Source organism: Bison bison, unplaced genomic scaffold (genome assembly GCF_000754665.1).
Source record: "Bison bison bison isolate TAMUID 2011002044 unplaced genomic scaffold, Bison_UMD1.0 scf7180017864139, whole genome shotgun sequence".
Taxonomy (NCBI): Eukaryota; Metazoa; Chordata; class Mammalia; order Artiodactyla; family Bovidae; genus Bison; species Bison bison.
Window position 1 is genome coordinate 6,212,173 of NW_011494711.1, and position 22,968 is coordinate 6,235,140.

The 22,968-nt window shown below is 40.7% G+C and overlaps 2 protein-coding genes across 5 annotated transcripts in view; both read right to left on the minus strand.

The window, feature by feature from the left end:
- The window catches only part of RBM43 (RNA binding motif protein 43), an 11,787-nt gene extending 6,950 nt beyond the window's left edge, over positions 1-4,837 (minus strand). The window contains exon 1 of the mRNA XM_010839965.1: positions 4,481-4,837. Within this exon, the coding sequence (XP_010838267.1) occupies positions 4,481-4,483 (3 nt within the window). The 5' untranslated portion in view covers positions 4,484-4,837. The remainder of the gene's footprint in view (positions 1-4,480) is intronic.
- A 10,932-nt stretch (positions 4,838-15,769) lies between these two features.
- Positions 15,770-22,968, minus strand: part of NMI (N-myc (and STAT) interactor) — a 25,284-nt gene continuing 18,085 nt past the window's right edge. For all 4 annotated transcript variants that reach the window (XM_010839969.1, XM_010839968.1, XM_010839967.1 and 1 more), the window contains 4 exons: positions 19,933-20,039; positions 19,661-19,847; positions 16,922-17,028; positions 15,770-16,176 (listed from right to left, as the gene is read on the minus strand). In XM_010839969.1, coding sequence (XP_010838271.1) covers positions 15,991-16,176; positions 16,922-17,028; positions 19,661-19,847; positions 19,933-20,039 — 587 coding nt within the window. In that variant the 3' untranslated portion in view covers positions 15,770-15,990. The remainder of the gene's footprint in view (positions 16,177-16,921; positions 17,029-19,660; positions 19,848-19,932; positions 20,040-22,968) is intronic.

Below are 22,968 nucleotides of genomic sequence, written 5' to 3' on the forward strand. Positions count from 1 at the left end.
GAAATAGATGTTTTTCTGGAACTCTCTTGCTTTTTCTATGATCCAGTGGATGTTGGCAATTTGATCTCCGGTTCCTCTGCCTTTTCTAAAACCAGCTTGAACATCAGGAAGTTCATGGTTCACATATTGCTGAAGCCTGGCTTGGAGAATTTTGAGCATTACTTTACTAGCGTGTGAGATGAGTGCAATTGTGCAGTAGTTTGAGCATTCTTTGGCATTGCCTTTCTTTGGGATCGGAATGAAAACTGACCTTTTCCAGTCCTGTGGCCACTGCTAGTGTTCCAAATTTGCTGGCATATTGAGTGCAGCACTTTCACAGCATCATCTTTCAGGATTTGGAATAGCTCAACTGGAATTCCATCACCTCCACTAGCTTTGTTCGTAGCGATGCTTTCTAAGGCCCACTTGACTTCACATTCCAGGATGTCTGGCTCTAGGTCAGTGATCACACCATCGTGATTATCTGGGTTGTGAAGATCTTTTTTGTACAGTTCTTCTGTGTATTCTTTCCATCTCTTCTTAATATCTTCTGCTTCCGTTAGGTCCATACCATTTCTGTCCTTTATCGAGCTCATCTTTGCATGAAATGTTCCTTTGGTATCTCTGATTTTCTTGAAGAGATCCTAGTCTTTCCCATTCTGTTGTTTTCCTCTATTTCTTTGCATTGATCGCTGAAGAAGGCTTTCTTATCTCTCCTTGCTATTCTTTGGAACTCTGCATTCAAATGGGTATTTCTTTCCTTTCCTCCTTTGCTTTTCACTTCTCTTCTTTTCACAGCTATTTGTAAGGCCTCCTCAAACAGCCATTTTGCCTTTTTGCATTTCTTTTTCTTGGGGATGGTCTTGATCCCTGTCTCCTGTACAATGTCATGAACCTCCGTCCATAGTTCATCAGGCCCTCTATCAGATCTAGTCCCTTAAATCTATTTCTCACTTCCACTGTATAATCATAAGGGATTATGATTATAATACACTCTCTCTTAACTTCTTATATTAATGTTTTAATTTATTCCCCAGCTCATTTAGGGAACTGGACCTATAAACTTCTCCCAATGCTTCTATAGGTAGTCCAGCCTGATTGCAGCAAAGCTCAGTTATAATCTATTCCCAAATTATCCCCAAGGAGGACAGGATGTCTCATGGGTCCAAGTCATGGTTGATCGATCACAAAGATGTTTTGGTTGTCAGTTCAGAGGAGTCTGTATACTCAGAGTCAGACTTCACTGGCGATAGGCAAACTGCTCTGACCTCCCTGATAAAGAAAACAGTCTAAGCACACATACAATGTCCTATCCCAAAAGTACATTAAAATAAAAATGAAAATAGAATAAAAAAGAGAATAAATCCAGTTAAGGGGAATAATCAGCAGCACAGGAGAGATTCCAACAAATTTCTTGAAGACTGGAAAGACATAAAAGTATGTGGAAGGATATGACAGGGGAAACCCAGAGTAAAGAAGAGGGGGCTGCAATGGAAAGGGGACAACCTTCTTGGCAGAACCTCAGAAATTAAAAAAGGGACAGAATGATTAGTTGAAAAGCTAGCAGCAAGACAAAACTAAATGAACATTCTAGGGGGAATCTGACTCGCTAGTATGGGTGCTGGCACCCCAGAGCCAACACCCCTCCCACTCTTTCTGGTATTTGAAAAAGCCCAAGCTTAAAGATCATCAGAAAATTAAAGCATGGCATGTCTGGAATAAATTACAGACTACAAATAAAGACTCTGTTTGACACAGCTGTTAGGAATATTTTTTTGTAACTGGAAAAAGGAAAAATACACATGACATTTGGCCAAAAGGAGAAAAAGTAATACAGAATCTATTAGACCCTGCTGTATACAATATTTACAGTTTGCATAATAATATGAACACTCTTAAACTTTTAGGCGAATTCTGTAAAAATCTTCAAAATTACAGAAGACTTAAATATGATTACAGAATAATATGGAATCATTCAACCCTCTCAATAGAAGAATAAAAGCAAAACTAACAGAAGTTGAGAAAAAAAAGAAAAATCTAACTTACATTACAGAAAATCATGTAAATACTATCAAAATCTTAAGTGTTTTATGAAAGAAACAAAAATAGTCCATAGGAGAATTTAAAATACTATTAAAACTTCCAAACTTGGAAGAAGGGAAAAGCCAGAGTTCACTTCAGTGAAATCCTCATTTATCACAACAGGAATTCTATAGAAAATGACTGAAGTCAATGATAACTGATCTCTCAGTATCTCCTTTGACATTTCAGCCTGTAGTTATTAAAATAGGGTGGCAAAAATGTACCTGCATTTCTTAGAATACATAATATCTTGTCAATCAGTTGATCAATTAACTAATACAGTATTAACTAAGCATGTGCTCTATCCCTGGCAATATGTTGGGTACCAAAGATGACACACACAAGATATAAAACACCCCTTACCCTGAAATTGTTCCACCATAAAAATTTACTGAACATTTATTATGTGTGGGGCACCTGGATAGGCTTTAGGATTACCAAAACACACACAAAGGGGACCTCCCTTATGGGTGAGGAGGAGCCAGACACATATATAAATCATTTTAGCAGTGCTTGGTAGACACAAAAAGAGGAAGGTCTTCTTCTTTACAAGAAGAATAGACCAACAATCGAAAATGTGAGAAGGACACAAGACCATTCACAAGAAAATGCTAAAACACACAATAGAAGCCATTCAGAATTAAGAAGCAAGGTTAATGCTGGCTAAAGCAGTCAAAGAAGACTTCATGAAAGAGAGACCTTGATGGCTGAGGTCAAATTTTAATTAATGGTCAAATTTAATTAAAAATGCAAACAGAGTTCACAGCAAAACAAAGGGACACGAGTGGAGGATGCAAATAGCTTCTGTTGAGACAAAGAAAGCAAAGGTCTTTCGTGTTTCCTAAAAAGGAAATTCATAATTGACTCTTTGTTATGGTAGGTACTTTCAATGGAGCAAAACAGTTTCTTAAAATATTTGGGGACAACTAGATTGCATAGGAGACAGGAAAAATATAAAAATGTGTTCCTCCATCTTGGCCCCAACTGTAAGATGTAATTATCTCAAAATAGTTCTAGAAGAGGGAAAAAAAAAATGACAGACTATTCAGACATTCAGGGAATCTTGTTTCATACAAGATTTGTCTTGACTTACTATGCATCTGGCTCTAACAGTCTGTGGTTAAAGTGGCTAATGAATAAGCATCCTTTTTGTCCTTCATCAATATCAAAGAAAACCTTTCAATCGATTTAAATTCAGAGAATCTTCTTCGCCACTATCTTCAGCAATACTAGTGTCATATTTCTTTATTCAAATGTCTAAAGTTTATCTTTGAAATCAACAGACAGCTATTCATCTCTTCCATCAACCATTAAGAAGAAAAAGAGAGGTCTTGGAGATAGCCCTTTCAATAGTTATCACATGGAGATACAATTTTTTTGAAATAAGAGCAACATTCTGACCAGGAGGTATCAAGGTGATGGCATTTTCCCTGTATCAGTGATACGTTTTAAGAGATTTTTGACCATCCTATCAGAAAGCAAAAAGATATAAAGAAAAACTGAATTTATTTTTGTAAGGAAAGCACTAGGGAGAGATAATTAAATTTATCCACTTCGTTGACTTACATTCCTTTTCATAAAATTGGTTTCCTTCACGTTGCCTTTACCGCCCACGGTAAACAAAATCACACTTGAAACTCACAACTGCTTTGGCCTTTCTCACCTGAAATGGAGGGCCCCTGCCACTGTTTTCAGGAGCTTGATGGAAAAAAGGAGCCTGCCTGTTTAGTGGCTCTGTCTTGTCCCGCTCTGTGGGACCGCCCTGGACTTTGGACCTCCAGGTTCCTTTCTGACTACGGGATTTCCCAGACGAGAATACTGGAGTGGGTTGCCATGTCCTCCTCCAGGGGATTTTCCCCACCCGATGGAAAGAACACGGAAGTCTAAATCTTAAATTTGCTAACAGTTCTTGAAAGATGGTGACAACACAAAGCCCTTTGTGTCTAGAGAAAGAACTAAGGTCGCAAGAGAAAAGAATTCCCGCTAAGACACCAGGCTGCTTTCCCAACTTGTGTCCTTGGCTCCAACCCTTCTGGCTGGCCCGTTAACAAAGGAAACGGTGGCGTCCATTTCTGGGCAATTCTCTCCACTCCTGTTCCCCAAAGCGTGGGAGGACAACAGTTAGCCCTAACACTGCCACTCCTCGACCAAGCGACTGTGTCCCGGCCAGCTCGGTGCGGGAGGCGACCGCGGCGATGCGGGCCTTCGGAGCTGGCCGCACAGCCGCGGTCAATTTCAGGAGCGTGCCGAAATGCCACCCCTGCAGGTGCGGAAAGGCTGGACTGGGTTTGCCTCTGGGGTTCCTACTCGCGCCTCCCCCGGTCACCCCTCACTCACGCCCGTCCTCCGCATCTTGGGGGACCGGATGACGGCACGGGGACCACTCCGCCCTGCAAAACCCAAAACAAAAGCAACTTGCCATGGCGGAGGAGAGACTCGCCTTCGGCGGCCGGCGGGGCCCAGAGATGGGGGAGCCTGGGCTGGAGGACAGGTTTTGGTTTCGGTTTTCTCTTCTCTCTTGGAGACCGCCCCTCCACCCCACCCCGCGGTTCTGCGGCCTGGAGGCCTCGGGAGGGGAGCAGGGACCTGGGACAGCGGCTGTCAGGACGCCCCCGGTAGTTTTGCAACTTTTGAAACCAAGCTGGAGAGAGGCCAGAGGATTCCCCGGCGGGAATGCGGGGATTCTCCCCGGGGCTGTGTCCTGTGCGCAGTAGAATCTGAATGATCCTTCTTTACGCCCTTATTATCTCCCTAGCCCTGTTCCCACCACGCCATGCTTGTTTCTCCTCTGTCACCTACCCAGGGCCAGTAGCCACGTGTGCAGGGCGCAGGATGGACGGCTCACTGTCCCTGCCAGAAAAGAGCTCACCACCCTGTCCACCCTGTGCTCAGATTCCTCAGCCAGACACCTATTGGGACACAGGGAATCTATATACATAGCTTCAGAGTCAAAGAGAGCATGAGTAAGAAAAGCAGGTGGCTGACTAGTATGCAGAAATCCAATTCCACAAGAAATACAAGCTGATATCAGAACAGGATTCCTTTCTCTGAGGATTAGATTGGCAAAAATTAAAAAGTGTTGCTAATACCCATTGTTGGCCAGTGTGGGGAAACATCAGTGTTGCTGCAACCGTAGACAGGTATAAACATTTCTAAGGATTTGGGCCCCTCTCAAAAATGTAAAGTGCAAAATAAAATAAAAAGTTAAAATGCATAAATCCTTAGAATTAGCAACTCCATTTTCAGAACTGAACTGAAGTTACAGTGCACAAGAATAACTAAGATATTGTACAGAAATTTTAACCATGCATTGCTTGTAATACAACTTTTTTTCAGACACTGGAATCCACCCAGTTTAACCAAGAATATAACTATTTATTATATGGCCAATGGCACATTTAATGAGCCAGGCCTATGGCTATGAAGATTTTAAAACAATGAGGTAAATCTATGTGTAATTTCCCAATTTATATTTTATATTCAGATCCTACACTTAAAAGCCCACTCTAATGTCTGATAAGCATGTAAAATTTAATGAGAACTTCCTCTCATTCTTCCCTCTTGGTAAACTGCCCTAGCATCCACCAAGGAGCTTAAATTCAAGACTCACTTGTCTTCCTTAATCCCTCTTTTCCCAGCTGGGTTAGTACATTCCATTAACTGCACAGTCTCCAACTTTATTTCTACCACCCAAATCAACTCAGTCTTTCGGCCTTGTTCCCCTTCAATTCATTCTGGATACCACACCCAGTAAGATATTTTTAAAATGTACATCAGGTTTGATCACTGTTCAACACTTCATTGTTTTTCCATTGCACTTTGAATAAGATTTACATCCCCACCAAGGGGGGTTTCCCTGGCCCCGCTTCTACCTCTTGGCCTTGTTGGCTCCTCCCTGATATTCACTTAACTGCCTCACTGCTTTCCTTGAAGCCTTAGCTCAAATGAGCCTTCTTCAGAGAGACTCTGATCACCGAGTCCAAATTTGTCCCCCCAGTTATTCATTTCAGTTCAGTTCATTTCAGTCGCTCAGTCGTGTCTGACTCTTTGCGACCCCATGAATCGCAGCACGCCAGGCCTCCCTGTCCATCACCAACTCCCGGAGTTCACTCAGACTTACGTCCATCGAGTCAGTGATGCCATCCAGCCATCTCATCCTCTGTTGTCCCCTTCTCCTCCTGCCCCCAGTCCCTCCCAGCATCAGAGTCTTTTCCAATGAGTCAATTCTTCACATGAGGTGGCCAAAGTACTGGAGTTTCAGCTTTAGCATCAGTCCTTCCAAAGAAATCCCAGGGCTGATCTCCTTTAGAATGGACGGGTTGGATCTCCTTGCAGTCCAAGGGACTCTCAAGAGTCTCCTCCAACACCACAGTTCAAAAGCATCAATTCTTCGGTGCTCAGCTTTCTTCACAGTCCAACTCTTACATCCATACATGACCACTGGAAAAACCATAGCCTTGACTAGACGGACCTTTGTTGGCAAAGTAATGTCCCCAGTTATTATTCCATCTTAATAACACTCACCTCTTTCTAAAAATATCTTCATACCTTCGTTTCTTTTTTCTTAACCTGTCACCTGCACCAACAATGAATAGTAGGGTAGTAGGAAGGGGGACCCCTTCAGGGCAGGAGAGTGGGCTTTTGTCTAACACTCAGAAATGAACTGTCCGAGGAGACACACGTGCTGACAGAACAAGAGATTTTTGGGGGGAGGGGCAATGGGATGGAGAGTGAGAGGGTGAGGGAATCCAGGAGAATCGCTCTGCCATGTGGCTGACAGTCTCAGGTTTTATGGTGATGGGATTAGTTTCCAGGCTCTCTGGCCAATCATTCTGACTCAGGGTCCTTCCTGGTGTGCTGTGCATTGCTCAGCCAAGATGAAATCCAGCAAGAAGGATTCTGGGAGATTGGTAGGACAAATGGGCTGGCTCTCCTTTTGGCCTTTCCTGAATTCTTCCAGTGGGTAGCAGCTTGTTAGTTAAGATAACTCAAGCAAGTGCCTACTATCAGGCCTGGCCAGGGTGGGCAGTTTTGCTCAATGGTTTCCCTAACAGTAGTACTACTCACCAATATTCTGCTTGTCTTCAATTCAATTTCATGTGGAGGGACTGGCCTTCTCCCTTTGATGCTAGACATGGTCATATGATTCATTCAGCCAAGAAATGTAAAGAGAATTGATATGTCTCATATTTGGATGGGAAAATTTCAGTGCTTTAGCCCAAGAGCCGCCAATGCTGTCTTTGCCTTGGTGCTCATAGAAGCATGTATTGAAAGGAACATGTGTCAGTGAGCCAACACAGAACACAGCTGCAAGAGGGAGTTGCCTGAACCCATAACAAAATTTACATGATTACAAAATAACTTTGATGTTTAAAACCACTGAACCTTTCTTCAGCAATATCACCTAGCATACTCTGACTAATATATTGAAGCCATTAGAATAAAAGAACACCATGAAAATATCTGCAAATCACACATCTGGTAAGGGATTTGTGTTCAGAATACACAAAGAACTCTTACAACTCAAAAATAAGATAACCTATTTTAAAATGGACAAAAATTGAATAGACATTTTGTCAAAGAAGATACATGAATGGCTAATATGCACATGAAAATGTGCTCAACATCATTAGTCATTAAAGAAACACAAATTAAAACAATGAAATATCACTCCATACCGACTGTAATCAAAAAGACAGATAACAGCAAATGTCAAGAATGTGGAGAAATGAGAACTCTCATGCATTGCTGGTGGGGAAGTAAAATGTTACAGCCATCTTTTTAATATAATTTACAGTTTTTCAAAAGTGAAGCATAAATTTACCATGTAACCAAGAAAATTTACTCCTGAATAATCCCCCAAGAGAAATGCAAGCAAACACTTACAAGCAAAAATTCATAACATTACACATAATAGCCAAGAAGCAGAAATAACCCAAATGGCCATCAATTGCTTAATAGATAAATAAAATGCATTATGTTGATATATGTATATATATGCACACACACAAGGTAACACTGCTTGGAAATAAAAAGGAATGAAATACTGATACATGCTATAACAAGGATGAAGCTCAAAAAATCCTGCTAAGTACAAAAAAACTAGCCACATAGTGCCACACCTAACCAGAAAAGACAAATACGTGAGGAGAGAAAGTAGAAAAGCAGTGCCCTGGGCTGGAGGTGGAAACAAAGATTAACTGTAGATGGACATGAACACCATAATCCAAGTTGGGATCCTTCCTCTCCAGGGAATAATGAGAGATCTCAGAATAGAGTCAACAATGCAGGGCTGACTCATCTGTGGAATCAAACCTGGCCTACACTGACCCTTAACATTGTATGTGCCAACTATTCCAACTTGTATGTGCTTATAGCATTCCAGATATACTAAATGACTCCTTGGCATATCGAATATTTCAAACTGAAGGAAATGGGAGGTACTAGAAAGACTTTCCAGAGAAGGCAATGGCAACCCACTCCAGTACTCTTCCCTGGAAAATCCCATGGATGGAGGAGCCTGGTAGGCTGTAGTCCATGAAGTTGCTAAGAGTCGGTCACAACTGAGCGACTTCACTTTCACTTTTCACTTTCATGCATTGTAGAAGAAAATGGCAACCCATTCCAGTGTTCTTGCCTGGAGAATCCCAGGGACGGGGGAGCCTGGTGGGCTGCTGTCTATGGGGTTGCACAGAGTCGGACACGACTGAAGCGACTTAGCAGCAGCAGCAGAAAGACTTTCTGAACTTCTCCCGAAGCAGGTCATAAAATCCTCATGTGAGAGGTGCTCTCCCTGTACCCATGGGAAAGGAACATTCTGATCTCCAGAGACAGAGAGAAACAGAGAGGAATCTGAGTGAATAGGCTTCACTAAGCTGGGAAAGATGGAGGGCAGGAGGAGAAGGGGACAACAGAGGATGAGATGGTTGGATGGCATCACCGACCCAATGGACATGGGTTTGGGTAGACTCCGGCAATTGGTGATGGACAGGGAGGCCTGGTATGCTGCGGTTCATGGGGTCGCAAAGAGTCAGACACGACTGAGCGACTGAACTGAACTGAAGCTCCCCTCCTTTTACTATACTTAGCTGATGTTGTTGTTTAGTCGTTAAGTCCTGTCTGACTCCTATGACCCCTTGGACTTAGCCTGCCAGGCTCCTCTGTTTATGGGATTTTCCAGGCAAGAATACTGGAGTGGGTTGCCATTCCTTCTCTAAGGGATCTTCCCCACCCAGGGATTGAACCCTTGTCTCCCACACTGGCAGGCAGATTCTTTACTGCTGAGCCAGTGGGGAAGCACACTTAGCTGATACTCTGTATCTGAACATTGCCCTCCTTCTACAACATCACTCTTCAACTCTAGCAAGGAGACACTCGGGTGTAACCATTTCTTCTGGTCTTAATTTCCTTATGAAGGTTCCCATGTCACATAAAACTGATATTAAATAAATGTGTATACTTTTCTTCTTTTAATCTGTCTTTGTCAATTTAATTTCCATATCCAGCCAGGTACCCTAAGAGGCTTAAGGAAAACTTGTTTCTCCCACACCATGCCAGACTGTCTCTGAGGAAGCATGACTCCAAATGTGCCCAAAATAATTCTGGCAGTTTATTACTAAAACTGCATCCAAAAGAAAAACATTTAACCTCTTATAGTCCCAGTTAGAAAGCCTCCTCTCTCACTACACGTTTTTCTGTCTCACAGCCTAAGTAAAATCAAATTGGCTGACATTTTTCTGAATGTTTTTAATCTGTGATACCAGAAAAACAAAAACAAAGCCTATTACTAGATATGTCACCTGTATCTTGATAATTAATTATCTTCTTAAGATGTAGTATTCATTGTAAAGATTTCCAAAGATAGGATGGAAAGAAAATTATTTTTAAAGGTGTAGCCGTCGGTGCTGAAATGCAGCAGTGGGATAGTCCTTTGTTGCACAATTTATACAAGTATAGACTGATGCCTGCCTTTCCAGAAAGCAATTGTAGCCATAAGTTAAGACCCTTAAACGTTAACATAAAAGCCATAAGATCCTCAACATATCAACCTAATAAGTATCACCTTGAAATAAGGTCAGCACTGCAGAAACATATTGTGTAACGAGATATACAAGGGTTTATGTACAACTTACCACTTCTAAGTGTGAAAAAAATGGAAACAATCTTAATGTCAAACAATTGGGGAAATAATAGCCTAGGATATATTCATAAGATTAAATGTAACATGATTAAAAATGAAAAACTAGAAAAGACATAAAAATATTTTCCATTATCCGTGAGGGTAAATTTTTAATGATTTTTATCATCTTCATTATACTTTGCGTATTTTTCAGGAATAAGCATCCTTTACTTTTAAGTATCAACTAAATATCATTAATGCTATTCACTATACAGTTTTGGCTTTCTGACTTCCAAGCATATGATGGGATTGAATATCCTAGTTCCTTTACAGTTTGGGTGGAGCCATATATGTAACTCTAGTTCAGTTGTGAATGGAAGGAACATATTTGGACCAAGAATTTCACTGTCAGTTCGAGACTCTTCAAAACTCTTTTTCTCTGGTACTGCATCCAGCAATAAAGCTGGTGGTCACTGAGTGCCTACCATGGGCATTCCTTTTGACCCATCATGGACATGTAGCATGAACAGTAAGTGAACTTTTGTGGTTTTAGGTCTCTAAAACTTAGAGATAATTTATCACATTAACATCACATATTCTAACACAATTAATACAGAAATTGGCATTCTGGAGTATTGCTGTATGTGTGTGTGCGTATGTGTGTGTGCGTGTGTGTGTGTGTGTGCGTGTGTGTGTGTGTGTGTGCGCGTGCACACACGCTCGGTTGTTCAGTCATGTCCTACTCTTTGCAGCCCCATGGACTGTAGCCCAACAGGCTTCTCTGTCCATGGGATTTTCCAGGCAAGAATACTGTATTGGGTTGACATTTCCTCCTCCAAAGGATCTTGTAGGAAAACAAAAAAGAAAAAGATAATCCACAACACAATCTAAAACACTTGGCTTTGGCTCAGAGTCCAAGCAGCAGATGATTAGAAAAGAGAGATTAGAATGGTAGCATATATTATGTAGTGGGAAAACATTTGGTAAAACCATCACACATGATAGCTTGGAAGACAGATAATGTACCTATTAGCTTGAAGTTTTGTGTTTTTTTTTTAAGACAGTGTAAAAACCAGAATTAGTAGCATATGTCTCAGTGAGTTTAACAAAGTAATATAAGAAAGAAATGAGCTTAAAAAAGAATTGGCCAGGTTGAAAGCAAGAAAAATGGGGAGTAAAGTCCAAAACTATGGAAACTTGCAGAGTTGGACGTACAATCCTTTTCATTCTTAAATGATAAAACTGAAAAGACCTTTGAGTAAAAAAGGCTGATTAGATCTTCTGCAAGGATAAAATCAATGATCATATCAAGATTTAAATCTGAACAAGTTAAGGTCCCTCAGAGTAAAAATGGCAATTAAGGTTGTAGAATTCAATAAACACTTTCAATTAGACAAACTAATTCAGGGAAAAGAAACTATAAGTGGCCTGATAGACTCAAATCAAGTGAAGACAGGGAGAGAAGAAGGGAGCCAAAAAAGCAGAGAATTACAGCTGTTTTGCTTCTTGGGTCAGAAAGTTCCCCTGAAGAAGGGATAGGCTATACACTCCAGCATTCTTGGCCTTCCCTGGTGGCTCAGACAGTAAAGAATCTGCCTGCAATGAGGGAGACCTGAGTTCCAATCCCTGGGTTGGGAAGATCCCCTGGAGGAGGGCATGGCAACCCACTCCAATATTCTTGCCTGGAGAATCCCCATGGACAGAGCGGGTGTCAAAGAGTCGGACACAACTGAGCACAACTAAAAACAGAAGTCTAGGAAAACAACCAAAGGTATGGCTATTAGCATATGTAAACTGACCAGACTTTAGTCTATTTTAATAGAGAAAAAGCCTATTAAGTTTTTTAAAATATACCAGCTACCCAGCCACTGGCCCAGGTAAAGAAACTGTTCAAAACTTTAAAAAATTGGTCCCAAATATTTATCATAGAAAGTGTACCAAGTGAGGAAGCTTTTCAGCCTCCAAGAAAAATATATTATGAATGTCCATTCTAGATATGGCCCAGGAGAATAATGGAAAAAGAAGAAGGTTCAGGACCTATGAGAACAATGAGCAAGAGACAAATTTCCAGGGAGTCACAGTCGCATCAAAAACTCCATAGGATTTCACGATGGCTCTGGCCCAGTGATGGCTTTGTGCCTCCCATTCTTTCCTTTTCCAAATGCAGGAGAGCAGTTATCTTATTCTGGTCCTACTACTGTCTATGGGGAGGATGGGGGGGTCTCTCAGACTTGATATAGAAATTTCCATATATCAACAAGAGTTTTTGCACCTTGAGTTTGATGTTATGATTGGGTGAAATTTGAGGATTTTTTACCTTGGAGATGGGATGAGTGTATTTTGTGTGTGAAGAGGAGTGATCCAAATATCGATAACCAGTAGGACAGCACAGACTACCCTTATTCGTATTCTGGGCTCAGCTATTTATCTGGTTCTTCTCATTTTTATAAGACAGAATTTTCTAGTCCCCTTATGTTTCAGTGAGGCCATGTGACTTCCTGGCCAGTGAGATGTGAGAGGAAATAACACAGGTCACTTTCGGGTCACAGCATTTAATTTCTGGTGCAAGACTTTCCAGACTTCAGCTTCCCCACCTTGATGATTCTGGAAGCATGCCTCAAGATGGGGCCTGAAGTGATCAGGACAGAGTCCCTTAATCTCTGCTGAATATTTAGCCTGAGTGACGATTATACTTTTATTCTGCTAGGTCTCCAAGACTTGGAAGGTTGTGTTATCTGAGTGCGACCTAGCCTCTCCGGACTGATAAGTCTACAAACAGCAAAATGTACATGTAACTTCACATATCTGTCTTTTCCTGACATATACTGACAAAATCTTTTCACACATTAATAAGCGGTGCTAGCTCACCCTGGATGCACAATTGAAGGATTATTAACATTATATGCAATATATTAAATAGTCAATACAGTATTTTCTGGTAAATTTTTAAAGAAAACCTTCCTCTTGTAAAATCTCTAAAACTCTAGAAATAAGCAGGAGCATCAATGCTTGATTTCTGAGTTCCAGTCAGATCACACTAGGTGAAATGGTGAAAGAACCCAAAGGAAAAGTATAATTTTCTAGAATAAGTAACATATCAAAACCATTGTGAAAATTTTTAATTTAAATTTTACTGCCTGAAGAAGGCCCCCAGAGGAACAAAAGTGACAGTGTCCAACTGTGTTGTAAATATTAGGAAAAATTTATTTCTGATTGGCAGTCTGCTATAGATTCAAAATGACACCCACTGTGCTATGAGATTAAATGAGGTTCTTTAAATTCTTCTTCTTAATATTTTGGGAAGCTTGAAATAATCTTACTATTTCCAAAGAACAACTGACAAAATTAAAGAACTTTTTCCCCCTAAAATGGTGAACACAAAGTTTTATCATAAACTGCCCAATTTTTAGGTGCCATTTCTTATTCCAAAGAGAAATATGAGAGTAATGAATATTTCTGATGGTACTATAACAACTTTAAGGCCTTCCCCAATGGCTCAGTGGTAAGGGATCCACCTGCAATGCAGGAGACTCTGGTTCGATCCTTGGGTCAGGAAGATCCCCTGGTGGAGGAAATGGCAACTCGCTACAATATTCTTGCCTGGAAAATTCCATGGTCAGAGGAGCCTGGCAGACTACAGTTCATAGGGTCACAAAAGAGTCAAACATGACTGAGCACACACACAATAACAACTTTAAAACCTAAAAATAAAATATCAGAAGCAAAACCAATAGTTTTTTTCTTTAGTTTTCCCTTTTATTTATTTTAGATGGCAGGTAGCATTGGATAGGTTTATAATCTTTTCTAAAAGCATTTCATTTCTGCCATCATTTTAATATGAATTTAATTCTGCTGTTGGCTCTTCATGAAACATATTAGGATTAAAACTGTCCAAATATTCTTTACCAAAGCGAATTTCACCTTCTTCAAAAGGAACCTTGAATTTTCCCATTTAATTTCTGCAGGTTAAAAACAGCATGATGAAAATAAACTCAGTCTCTCTCCAGCTAAATTTTAATCCCCTAACCAGTAGGTATGGTGCAGACATTCATTCCCAGCATCTTCTAAGATGTGTGATGAGTCACTAGCTTTGCACTTACCTCTCTATTCTAAGGTTTTTCAATCCATTAAACTGACTACTTTCATTATAAGTGTAAAAGAAAATTCCAGTATTTACAAGTTCAATTTGGAGGGGGAGTGTCTTGAAAGGAATCAGGGGACACTTGGCATTCTGGGTGAAAGTTCAAGAGAAAGACCACACTCAGCTCTGAGAAAGGCTTTGGGACTGTGGGATGAAATGCTAGGCAAAGTGGAAAAGTATTGCTCTTGAATGCCGGAGTCCAGCTCCAGCAGCCAGGGAATCAGCCTGAAGAGATGAGCTGTGTCGGCAGAAAATGATGCAGCCTCTGACTCAAGGCGCAGGACTGCATGTTTATTTCAAGGATCAGGTCTTCTCTTATACTTTGACAAAAGCATTAGGTCAGAGGTTTTACATTTTCAGCTCCCCGATGGCACCCCACTCCAGTACTCTTGCCTGGAAAATCCCATGGACGGAGGAGCCTGGTAGGCTGCAGTCCATGGGGTCTCGAAGAGTCAGACATGACTGAGCGACTTCCCTTTCACTTTTCACTTTCATGCATTGGAAAAGGAAATGGCAACCCACTCCAGTGTTCTTGCCTGGAGAATCCCAGGGATGGGGGAGCCTGGTGGGCTGCCGTCTATGGGGTCACACAGAATCAGACACGACTGAAGTGACTTAGCGGCAGCAGCAGCATCCAGATTTATTGTCTCCTTGTTGCCCTTCAAACAGAGTTCCTGCTTCAGCGACTTGTTTACTTGTAATTACATCGTAACTCATGCTTATGTCTGGTCTGCATACCACATTCCTCAGTTTATTTCTTATCTTTCTAAATCCTGCTTGCCCCTAGTATCTTAAGCTCACTATCTCCTAAAAAGGCTTCTAGCTATTCTTAATTATTCCTAAACCCTAAGCTCAGCAAACTTCCTTTGCCATAAACATTCCCCTCACAAACAGGTCTCAGATAACAATCCTTCCCATGGTCTCAAGCTGCTGCCTACCTGCTCATCCTGGAACATTCTTTGTAAAGATCCTTGAACAAATGTCAATGGTTACTTTATAGATTATTTTTTGGGGCACAACTGCAGAAGGCTTTGTGCTTTCTCATGCTTCTCTCAAGAACAATAAGCACCTTAACATTCTTTCCAGCCAACTCAACAGAAGAAAGGAAAGAACAAGTCAGAATCACAAGACCTAACTCCTTCATCCTGGGACCGTGCCTGTGGGATGAGGAGAGGCAGTTAGGGCCATGCCTCCATTTTGTCAGTAATGCCTAACTCGGCTCCCGACACTTGAAGTTCCTTGAGAAGTCAGTAAAGTCTACAGAAATTACAAACTGCTAAATGCAACATTTCTTTGGGGAAATGTTAAGAGTCAAGTCTGCATGATGGTGGACCTAGAGCCAAAACAGACTGGAGCCCACAAGACTATTACAGAAGGAGCCAACGTGGCAGGCGGACAACTGGATGACTTGTGGTTTTTTTCAACAGACATGGCATCCAGCCACAAAATTTATGAACAAAACTTTTAATACAGTTACTGCATTTGTAAACATGCAGCACAGTTGAAAACAAAGAATTTAAAACCACAGAAATATATTTTGTATCTAAGAATAAACGAATACTAAAGAATTACATTTTTAATTTTTTTTAAGGAAAGGGACATTTATTTTTGTCAAGCACTGACAGGAAGTTGGGTTCAGAAGCTCTAACTTTCATAGGATTCCATGAGTCTATTCTTCAAAGTATGCTGTGTGAGGTTGCCCGAGGGAACATTTGACCACCTCGACTTCTCCACCTCCATTCTTCTCCCGCTGAAAGTGAATGCTAATGAAATCCTCTACAACTTCTTCATCCGTCGTCTGAAGGTCTTTCAGTCCAGTCAGAAGCACTGTCCTCTTAGATACTCCTGAAAATACCTAAGGAGGAAAATAGAAAAATAAAAGATAAATGGCAATTTTCTAAGAACTTTGAATTGCAAAACTTTACATTTTATAAGCTCTGCTCAATATTTTGGACACTACCCTAAGAGAGACAAGGGGCCTCAGGAAGATTTTTCAGGGAAGAGAATATCAGAGTTAGATGTGAGTTTCAGAAAGATAACTCTGGCAGAATTGTGACAAGTGGAGGAAAGGAAGGCCAACTCTATGGACAGAGAGACCAGTTAAAGAAGTAGTGAGAAGTGGAAGTGAAAAAACTGAGTGATTAAATGGATGTTGGAGGTGACGCTAAACCAAGAGTTAGGCATGAGTTCTAGTTTTCAGGATTGTAGACTAGGTAGATCATGATGACCTTTCAGGAACAGAAAAGATGACCTTTCTTTTAGGAACAGAAAAAAGCAGCAGTAAAGATAATGAATTCAGAGAAAATAAGAAGGGAAAACCATTTTTAATGCCCAATGATAGTAGATATATGAGAAAAATGTAGTTATGTCTTCACATACAAAAATATAGTGCCACAGTCAATTAAATAAGGTACAGTTTCACATTAAAAAGTATTCTTAAAATAGAAAAATTCATACTGTACCAAGCAGATATGAAGAGACTATTTTGATATCCCTCATAAATAAGATTCAAATGAAAACAGAATCATAACTTTTTATTTTTGTGGGGATGGGGAGTCAAGCAATTAGCTTCCAAAATGAAAGAAAAAAGATGACTTTACCTGAAACTTTTTCAAGTGTGTTTCTGTGTATGGAGAAACTGTAACTCTATGGCAGTTTTGATTTATATAAAGAGGATAGTCTTTCATTTTCAAAATCTTGTCAGCAACTAGAAATAAATTTTTAAAAATTATTTTCTTCTTTATTATAGACATTTTCTTCTTTATCATAAATATTTTTAACCAAAGGTAAAACTTCCTTCAAATAGAATGTTAAAGTAAACAGTGACTTGAGTGATTAATTTTTAAGAAACTCTGGCAGGAGGAGAAGGGGACGGCAGAGGATGAGATGGCTGGATGGCATCACCGACTCGATGGACATGAGTTTGGGTAAACTCCAGGAGTTGGGGATGGACAGGGAGGCCTGGTGTGCTGCGACTCATGGGGTCACAAAGAGTCAGACACGACTGAGCGACTGAACTGAACTGAACTGAAAGTCCCTTTTAAACAATTCACAGTACATAGTTTTGAAAAACATAAGACCAAATGATAACAAGACTTAGATAGCTCCATCTGTCTTAAACTATTAGTCAGTCAATGGACAGTGTGCTACAAAGGCCTCAGATAGACCCATCTTGAGCTACATAAAGTGGGATAACCATATGCAAAAAGTAACCCAGCCACCCTAACAAAACACAGTATTTCCCAATCTTTCAAGAAGTATACATGAAAAATATGATTAGAATACTCTCTCTCTATCTTTAGGTGAGAGATTTATAGAAAATTACTATATTACTATGAGATATATAAAATTACTGTAACTGATACATGACATTCAGTAAACCTCTGTAATGATGTTAATCAAAGGTGGAGGGGTGCTGAATGTCATCCAGAAAACATGAATGCAAATTAAAAAAAATTCATCGGTTTTCTCCAACATAAAAAATAATCAGAATTATTTTTAGAAGCATTTTTCTCCTAGAGGGGAAACAGCTAATGTGTCAAGATTACATAAAGTTTAACAGAAACAGTTCTTAAGAATATCTGACCACTTCCTTTCTCCTCTCACCAGTCCACCTTGAATCAGCAATGTGGTACAGTGATTAAGAGTTCAGACCTTTGCTGGCGAGAACGTGGAGGAATTGGTACCCTGATACATTGCTGGTAGGAAGGCAATGGCGCAGTCACTGTGGAAAGCAGTATGGCAGTTCCTCAAACATTAAATATAGAATTACCATATTACCTAGCAATTCCAGAAAGATTTTGAAGAACATTCACCTAACCATAACTACATAACAGGACAAAGGGAGTTTGGAAATTTAAGGAAATGTCTCAATTTTTATTAAATTAATGTTCTTTATTATTTCAATTTTCTTTAAAAAGCATGTATTTTTTATTATGAAAAAACCGAATCAGGCAATGGCTTTTAATTGTATGGTTGGATTTCTATCATATGTAGTAAACCCAGGAGAAGCCCTAAGAACTAACCAGAGCAAGAGACTTTTTTTTATTGAAAATTACTTGACTTTGGACACAGTGAGGGAAGGAGAAGTTGGGAGGAATTGAGACAGTAGCACTGAAAATAAAATAGATATGTAAACTAGACAGCTAGTGGGAAGCTGCTGTATAACACAGGGAGCTCAACGTGGTGCTCTGTGACAGCCTGGGGGATGGGGTAGGGGACTGATGGGAGGTTCAAGAGGGAGGGGACATATGTATACTTATGGCTGATTCACATTGTTACATGGCAGAAGCCAACACAATATTGTAAAGCAATTATCCTCCAATTAAAAATAAATTAATAAAAAAGAAAGTCACTTGAACATATTAACAGAAGCAGCTGGAGAATCTTTTATTTTTAATCAAAATAATGTAAACCTCCCTAAGATGATTTTAAAAGTCCATTTCTACTGAAAAAGGGAACAGCTCTTCTCTCCAATACCCCCTTTTTCTTCCTGAAAACAATTCCCTCCATCTAAGAGACCCTTGTCAATGGTAAAAAGTGAGATGGAAGAGACAGTTTTATATATATACACATACATATAGATACATATGTGTGAAAGTGAAAGTCGCTCAGTCGTGTCCAACTCTTTGTGACCCCATGGACTCTATAGTCCATGGAATTCTCCAGGCCAGAATATTGGAGTGGGTAGCCTTTTCCTTCTCCAGGGGATCTTCCCGACCCAGGGATTGAACCCCGGTCTCCCGCACTGCGGGCAGATTCTTTACCATCTGACCCACTAGGGAAGCCCTACATGGTAAAGAAGCTGCCTGCAATGCGGGAGACTGGGATTCAATCCCTGGGTCGGGAAGATCCCCTGGAGAAGGTAAAGGCTAACCACCCCAGTATTCTTGACTGGAGAATTCCATGGACAGAGGAGCCTGGCGGGCTACAGTCCATGGAGTCGCAAAATTTCTCTGGCACGCACCCACTGTGTGATCTTGGGTAAGCTACTTATCTTACATATGTCTTAGCTGCCTCATCATTAAAATGAATATAACACCTATATTCAGAGTTGTGCTGTGGATCAGAGGAGATGTATGTATAAAACACCTGGCTCCATGCCTGGCGGGAGATAAGAAAGCACTAACACGGAGGGACTTGTTATTTCTAATCTTATTCTTAACAGTATTCAGGAAAATCATTTTCAGGACACTACCATTTTATAAGGTTAAAAAATCCCTGTTATTATGCTGCCTAATAATTCCAAGTAAAAGAAATAGAAAAAGAAATATTTTCAGACCTGGCAGAGCATAACTTAAACGCTAGAGTACTGTTTAACTCTCTCAGTGCCGGAATACCTCCACTTTCCACAAAGGTGATGAGGGCGCTCCGGGTCTGCTTGTTATACTCCACGTACTCCACTTCTCCGCCTCCGTTGCGAGACTTAGAGAAACTCAATTCTAGCTTGTCTCTCATCTGACTTTCTGGCAGTTCATCAGGAATGTCGGTAACGTTGATTTTCATTTTAGACACTCCTACGTGAACCTGGGAAATTGTTTCATGTTCAGGAATATGGATGAGAAGTGTCCGTGCTTAACAGCATTCTAAAAAGCTTTGATCACCATGTTACCTGGAATTTGACTCCTGAATTTAACGAAACTGGGTTGGCCGTGAGCATCACATTTTCATTCTGTACCTGCACATGATGGTATTCCATTCTGATCACATTTTGGGCAACTGAAAAATAATTTGGGAAGTATTAATTTCCAGTATTTCAATACATTTTTACACATTTGGCTTAACAAAAAATAATCCTGGAGAGTTTAACTTTTAATTTTTTTTTATTTTAAAAAAGTGTTTTTTTGGTGTTGTTTATTTTTGGTGATGCTGAGTTGCAGCGAGTGGGGCTTTCTCTCTAGTTGTGGCACATTGGCTCTAGAGTATGGGCTAGGTAGCTGTGGTGCACCATGGCATGTGGTGCCCCGTGGCATGTGGGGATCTTAGTTTCCAGACTAGGGATCAAAACTGCATCCCCTGCATTGGCAGGCAGGTTGTTAACCACAGGACCACCAGGGAAGTCCCCAAATTTTCTTTAATTTTCAGGGATCTTATTTTTACATTTTTCTTAGGATTTCTAAATGATAATGGTGTTGCCACCAAACGAGGATATATTAATGTCGAAATACGTCAGCAAAAAGTTACAATGTAGAAATTCTCAAGTTTAAGAGACAAGCCTGATGATCCTTTAGAAATTCAGTACAGTCAACACCCCTCCTTTCCACTGCTGACAGAATTATCAGAGAATTCCCTCAGTACATTAAAGCACAGCCAGAAATTTCTTCCAGGTTGAGTAAGCTGGGAAGACTTTTGTAGATCAGTGTCATTCTGACAATTAATCTTTTTTATCATTTCTCACTTCTTCTTAATATGTTACAAGCACCATAGAAATAAATATTTGTTCTTATCTCTGTCTTTCCCAAAGATTACATATTAAAGACCACATAGACTTAAATACCAAAGAGTGAGTCTTAATTTTTTTTTTTTGGATGGCAGGTCATATTTAACAAAGAATTCTACTTTCACTAAAACGCTCTTGAGATCATTCATTAAAAAGTCAATAGCCTTGGTATACTGATCACAAAACTATCAAATCTAATTTATCCATGCAAATAGGAAAGGGTCAGTAACATAATTTTGCCAAAAATCATTAAAATCTAACAGCAACTATATGTCAGTTTAAAATGCATGTATGTGTTTTTTTAAACTGTGTGACATGAGAGTTTATAACACTTTGTTGATATTGGAGCTGTTTATTCTAATATGTCATGAAGACAAAAGATGCCCAGTCCTGGGCTTGTAAACCTCTCATGTGTTTATGACAACCAGACAGCACACCACAGCCAGAAAAAGAGAGAAACAGGGCTGGAAAACAGGGCGTCGTCATGTGGGAATTCAGATGCCTCGTACCATCATATGACTCTATCACTTGAATTATAGAGTTTTTGTTGTTGTTAATGACAACAGGCAAATAACAGAGGAGGCCAACTATAAGTAATACTTAGATGATGACCTTTCCCTCCCAATCCCCACCTCTCCCTCGCCCCCCAAACCTCCAGCATCTGGTGATCTGACACAGCTGAGAGGCACTACTTGTGTTTCAACCCTTGTGACTCTGACTGTCAAAAGGCAACTCCTGTTGATTTGTGTAGGAACCCAAAGTTGTCCCAGAGGAGCAGGACGTCAGAGTCATGCCAAGGGTGGAAGCAGTGACACAGCTATCTCTGAAGAGAATCTTAATCTCAGCATCCCCAGGTAATTTCTATGCAGGATCCCAACTTTCCAAAGCCTCACTTCCATCTTTCAGTTATATCCCAGTGACCACTGCCAACAGTCAACAGGGCTCTTGCCCTCACCCTCCATCCACAGCTACAGGGGTGGAGCCAGGGTGGACAAAGAGTGTGTGCATATAGTGACCTGCCAGCATGCCTTTCTATTTATTTTCAGGCTATAGTAACTAACCAGGCATCAGGAGACATGAGTTATAATCATAGACCCCCAGTACCTGAGCACTGGAAAGGCTTGTGAAGACTATCTGCTCCCACTCATCACTTGACAAACTTGAGAACAGAGGTCCAGACGGTGGCCTGCTCAGAGGAATAGTGGTCCAGTAAAAAGGACAAGGCTACTCGGGGTTTGGTTTGCAGCTCGGCTGTTTATCACCTGCATGGACCCTATGCAAGCAAGCTTTTGTTTCCTTAACTGAAAAATTTCTAACATGGAGCAATAATGACAACTAACATTTATTAAGTGTTTCTTATGTATCAGACACTGTGCTAAGTATTTTTTCAACACTTCTTATTTAATATTCAAAGCAACCCCATGAGGTAGGCACTGTCACAAAGCCTGCCATAAAAACTTGAGATTTATAAAGAACCCAACCCAAACTACACTTCTATAAAGAGGCAAAGCTGGAGACTTCCCTGGCCATCCAGTGGCTACAGCTCTTTGTTCCCAATGCAGGGAGCCCAGGGTCGGTTCTGGTCAGGAAACTAGATCCCATGTGCCACACTAAGACCTGGTGCAGTCAAACAAATAAATAAAATACTGGGACTTCTCTGGTGGTCCAGCGGTTAAGAATCTGCCTTCCAACGCAGGGGACATGGGTTGGACTCCCTGTTGGGGAACTAAGATCCCACATGCCACAGGGCAACTAAGCCTACGCACTGCAACAAAGATCCCAAGTGATGCAACTATGACCCGACGCAGTCAATAAATAAATAAAGTGCTGTTTTGTTTTGTTTAAAAAAAAAAAAGAGGCAAATCTGGCATTCAAAGCTAGATTCTCCTCATTAAGGTGTCCCCAGTTCTCAAGAGGGTTCCACACCATGGCAAACATCAGGTCCCACTCCAAGTCTTTGACCCCAGAGCTCTTTTCATTCTCATGCCTTGTGCTGCTGCTGCTGCTAAGTCGCTTCAGTCGTGTCTGACTCTGTGCGACCCCATAGTCGGAAGCCCACCAGGCTCCCCCGTCCTTGGGATTCTCCAGGCAAGAACACTGGAGTGGGTTGCCATTTCCCTCTCCAATGCATGAAAGTGAAAAGTGAAAGTGAAGTTGCTCAGTCGTATCCGACTCTTAGCGACCCCATGGACTGCAAGGCTCCTCCGT